Below are 5,394 nucleotides of genomic sequence, written 5' to 3' on the forward strand. Positions count from 1 at the left end.
TGCAACGAAAATCCCTTTCTTAAGCAATAAAAGAAATTAAAATCAATTAGAGGAGCAACATGAGAAGCATGAAAGAGAAATCCAATCCTGTATCCAGAATTTGGATAGAGGAATTTTATTAATATTATTAGGGATTTAAGGGTGATTGAGTTCGGTAAGAGATCATGTCACTCACATGATAGAGTAAAAAATACACTTAGGTTATCATATGATTAATTGAGAACACGAGCAACCACAGGGTACTTAGCTTGGAATTTGTTCTCCCAGTCGTTGAGAATGTCGATCTCCTTGTCAGAGAGGTCATCGAGGGAGGGGGAGATGTCGTCGTCATTCTTGCTCATCTTCGCCAGGGCTCTGCTAGCGTCTTTGCCGGCGAACATGGCGTAGGGGCCGCCGAGGCTGTAAAAGGATTTTTCGATGCTGACATCGTAGACGTGGCCCCCTCCCTTCTGGTCATCGAACCACTTCACCTTTCCCGTTACCCTCTGCTTCTCACTCTCACCACACAGCTGGCAACCATGGCGGGGTAGCCTACGGCACGGCGGTATTGCAACAACGTTGATGCGACACAGGGAATGTCAGCTTCGAGGTCCTTGAGTTCTGAGCTTCGCGGCGTCGCGTAGAATGCATGCAAAAACCTAATCAAAAAAGCTTTTTTATTTTTTAAAAATGAACAAAGGCGGTTTTCTATTCACACCCGCTGTAGAAATAAGTCCTACAAAGACGGGTCTCGAAGACCGTCGTAATTATCTTGCCGCTATTTACAAAAATGCCTTGAGAGACATTCTAAGGTGGTTCTTGGGAACCACCTTAGAATGTATGTCGTAAAAACAACTTTTTTTAGTAGTATCAGTACCTGTTATTTGATCCTTAGCCTACTATGTTATTCCTATTTTTCTGACTTTTTGTACTTTCCCTACGTAGAGGAGATGATAAGGGGGCTCACTCAGGTATCTTGGGAGCGTGTGGATGTTAGCTTTCAGAAAAGTAAACAGTGCTACATTGCAGATTTTTAAAATTTCCGCTTAACATGGAAGCTGATGTTGAGATCGTGGCCATAAGACCCCAAATAATCGAATGTTGCAGGTATCTATATGGAGGTATATGTTGGTAGCTATGCTTAATTACCTATATATGTTTCTAAGCAGTACTTAGTTTTTTTTTCCCAAATTATTTACGCTAGGGATGATTAAAGCATTCAATAGATTTTTAAAATTCCAGCTTAGTATTGCTATTCTAAGAATATTAACTTGTATAGATTTTTATTATGGTAGTTATTTACAACTCTCTGAATTATGTCAAGTGATTCTTTTGGAATTTAGATTATATCCTCTCCTATATCTTGGAAGGACTTTTTTGTCTTGCTTTGCTTGCTCATATTATTAAAAGGTGAATCGAGTGATAGCCACTAACTTCATTGCCACTACTAAAAAAAAGGCTTTCAACATCGCTTCATTAACATCGGTTATTTCAGAAACCGATGTTAACGAAAGCATGGTGGCATTTTTGTAATTAAATGGAGTTACTTAACATCGGTTTTAGCAAAACCGATGTTAACTACTTCATGTTAACATTGGTTATTTAAAAAACCGATGTTAACATCATGTTAAGATGAATATGGTAACATCGGTTTTGGAAACACCGATGCTAACTTCATAGTGTTAACATCGGTTTTGACAAAACCGATGTTAAGGAGTTGATGTCAACATTGGTTTTTTAAAAAACCGATGTTACCTTGTTGAAGTTAACATTGGTTTCTACAAAACCGATGTTAACAGATTCATCCTAACATCGGTTATCCTTAAAAAACCGATGTTGATGTTGTTATGTTAATATGTTAAAACGTGTTGAAATTTCACAACTCGCGCGCTCGAAAACCCTGCTGCACTCTCTCTTCTCTTTCTCCTCCCACCCGAAATCTGCCGGAAACCGCTCGGTCGACACCCACATTGCCCCACATTCATTTCAATACTGTCGGAAACCGCTCGCTGGAACCCACAGAACCTCCTATTGAAGAAAAGTCGAAGAAAACCCTACATTGCTGTTGGAACTGGGGGTCGAAGAAAACCCTAGACTACTCTTGGAACAATCGTGGGTGCTCAAAGCTCAAAGCTTTCTACACTGCCAGTTAACAAGGTATGAGCTCTACCTTAGTTTGTTGCTCTTCTTATTAAGCTCTTAATCAGTGCGGTGGCATTGTCCGAAGGTTCTTATCAAATTATTGGGTCATTTTGTCCACTTGGCTAACCATATAAAAGTATCAATAAGAATTGTAATGTGGGGTTTCATTTTGTTGTGGCAGTTGATTGTGATTTACGTGGTTTTCAAGCTTGACGAGAGTTACACGCCGAGCAAAGTTTCCATCCGTGTCGGTGATGGTTTTCACAACTTGAAGGTAAATTTTTATTTTATTGGTTTGGGTTTGATTGGGATGATTATGCTTAATTATTTGGTGTTGACTTTGGGAACATTTTTAGGAGATTAAGATCGTGGAACTCGTGAAGCCAACTGGGTGGGTTTATCTATCCTTGTCTGGAGCTGATCCTAGGTAAGTACAGTGTTCTTTCTGTATCCAGTTTAAGTTTGTATCCAGTTTTTGTTGTTTGGAGGCGTGTATTTCTGTTTTCAACGAAATTTTGTGTGCATGTTTTGGTAGCTTTCTAGCATAGACTGAAAATGAATTAGTATATTTTTCTTCATTTTTTCTATAAAAATTTAGTGATGTTCATATTAATTGAATGATTTGCTTTCATTGGAAAAGATTGTCATATCTTTTTCTTCCAGTGTCTAAAGGGAACATTGACCCTTAGTATCCGCTGGCCCACTTCCTCACTTGCTACCTTTAAGTCATATTGACCAAAGGGAACATTGACCCTGCTTTTCTTCTTTATATTCGAATTGCTGTTGTGAGCCAGAATTACCTCAAGAGGCAAATCCTTCTCCTTATCCCCCTCTATGGCTATTTCTTTTTTTTTTTTTTTTGAACGGCCAAAATTAAGATCTGTAAATGGGGAAGTCAGCTCATCCCTTTGTGTGTGGGTAATGATATTAAATTGTACCCCATCCAAGGTAGGTCTGTCAAGCTTTTCCTCTGTGAATCTGGCATCAAAGAATTTAACAGCTTCTTCCTTAACCAATTTTGGTTGCTGAACCCATATACTTTCAATGAATATTCCTTGAATTGCATTATAATGTCTTTTGAAATTTATGGATTTATGAAAGAAGCCTGTCAATATTTGCCAGTCTCTCAATTGCAAGCCTCTGCATCTCGCTCGTCTCCTTCTGAGCCAAGTTGGCTTCAGCCCTAGCTTTGTCAGCTACTTCAGTAGCCCTTACAACTTCTTTTTCAGCAATTTCATATCTTTCCTGAACTTCCTCAAATTTTAAAAAGTCGGTTTTGTACTTCTTCTTTAGATGGTTAATCTCCTATTGAATTACCAATACATCCTTCTCATATATACGACTGAGCCCTAGCATTTTCAGTTTTCAATGTCTCAGTCAACTTTTTAATTTCAAGCCTCGGTGGTGATATCTCTGAGTCATAATTTAGAGGACCATTGATTGAAGTGAACTGCAAAGTCCTTCTGCATGACTTTAATCCATGTCCACAGTAATAGGACTACCTCTTCAATCAGTTTACTTCCATCAAGCGTTTCATTATAGAATACTATCCTATTTCTATGCTTCCAAATTGTGGATGTTATAGCTATCCACCAACAGCGCCATTTTATTTGTTTCTTTCCTTCCACAAACCCGAGTACATGCTATAGATAATGATCCCTTGGATTCAGTGGTAGAGCTGTAACTAGGTTGACCCAACATAGAGACTCCCACCATAGAGGCAGGATTTTGCTACAGCTGAAGAATAAATGAGCAGCCTCCTCCATGACACCTCCACAGAATGGGCACATCAGATCATTGACCGTTACTTGGTGCCTGCTAAGATTCATCTTTGTCGGGAGTCTATCTCTAATTAGTCTCCATGCAAACACCAGTGATTTGGTCCTGTTTTTGAGCTGCCATAGATCCACAAAATCTGAACTCTGGTATGCTCCCATTTGATCTCCCCAAATCAATTCATATCCACTTCTTGTTGTGTAGTATCCACCTTGGTCACACTTCCCAATTTATTTATCCTCCCTCTATGGCTGAATCTGTTGCTGTGATAATTCCTCAAGGAAATTGTCTACCATTTGCATTTCGCAATCAAATAGGGGCCTCCTCCAAGCTAGCTTCCATTCCAAACCACTGCTGGTATTATTCCCCATATTTATGATGCTGTCCTTTTGTTGGCATGAGTTTTGATACAACCTGGGGTATTTCTCCCTTAGTGGAATAGCATTTTTTGTCCAAGGATCTTCCCAAAATCTGAATTTCTCCCCACTCCCCACCTTCCATTTTGTTTCCCTTTTGATTAATTGAAACTGTTGTTGCTGCTGAATTAATATCAAATCCTTCCACCAGATTGATTGCATTCTTGTTGTCGTGCCTTCTTCCAATGCCCTCCAGCCCCCATATTTTGATATTAGAATTTTTGCCCAGTGCTCCTGCTGCTTGTGAAATAAATCCCAGCGCCATTTTCCCAACAAAGCTGAATTGAAAGTCCTAAGATCTTTAATGCCAAGTCCTCATTTATCCTTTGGATTGTAGACTGTTTTCCAATTAACCCAAGCAATCTTTCTCTGATCCATACCTCCTCCCCATAGAAATTGCCTCTGAATTGCTTCCAATCTGGATATTACTCTTGAAGGTACCCTAAAAAAGGAAAAAAAGTAGATAGGGATTGCTGCTAGGGCTGCATTTATGAGTGTCACTCTCCCCCCAAATGAAATATGTTGGTGTTTCCAAGAAGCTAATTTTCTCTCGAATTTTCTGACTATAGGATCCCAAAGATCACTACATCTTGGATTATCCCCAATGGGGATACCCAAGTATGCAAAAGGAAAGGACAGAACTCCACAGTTCAGGTATCTAGCTGCCTCCATCTGCCACTGCTCATTCTTCCCAATTGCCCCAACGCTGCTTTTTGCGAATTTTTTTTTAACCCAGATACCAGCTCAAAGCTTCTCAGGATGGCCTGGTTACAGATGTTGGCTCTCGGGTCCCTCTTGCAATCTTTCGAACAAGCTTCATAAGGCTAAGGGGTTATTTCTTTGGGGGGTTCCAAAACAGATTGGGCCTCTACATTAAACTCCTTAATTTCCTTTCTTCTAACATAAAATTTCAATACAGAGTTAGTTGGACCTATTATTTGCTGGCCCAACTCCCCCCCTTCGTTTTGAATATTAGGACCTAGGATAAAGGAGGTGGAGTCTCCAAGCAATTAAGTTGACCCCTTGTACAGGCTAAGGTTTCCTTAAAAGGACCTGATATTTGTGTTTCACCCTCCATAAT

At 39.7% G+C, this 5,394-nt stretch overlaps 1 protein-coding gene across 1 annotated transcript; it reads right to left on the reverse strand.

Moving 5' to 3' along the window:
• Positions 1-212: 212 nt before the first annotated feature.
• On the reverse strand, positions 213-785 carry LOC100807633 (probable steroid-binding protein 3). Its single transcript, XM_003516287.1, has 2 exons — positions 766-785; positions 213-531 (listed from the first exon to the last, which is right to left on the reverse strand). Exons 1-2 carry the CDS (start codon positions 783-785, stop codon positions 213-215), a joined length of 339 nt encoding a protein of 112 aa, XP_003516335.1.
• Positions 786-5,394: the final 4,609 nt, after the last annotated feature.

The sequence above is a fragment of the Glycine max genome, chromosome 1 (assembly GCF_000004515.6).
Source record: "Glycine max cultivar Williams 82 chromosome 1, Glycine_max_v4.0, whole genome shotgun sequence".
Lineage (NCBI taxonomy): Eukaryota > Viridiplantae > Streptophyta > Magnoliopsida > Fabales > Fabaceae > Glycine > Glycine max.

Bases quoted from the DNA above. Each gene is read 5' to 3' on its own strand.
- LOC100807633 (XM_003516287.1), bottom strand. From the start codon at position 785: ATGTCTCTCAAGGCATTTTT. The intron at 532-765 runs GTAAATAGCGGC...GCCGTGCCGTAG, and splicing joins ATGTCTCTCAAGGCATTTTT to GCTACCCCGCCATGGTTGCC.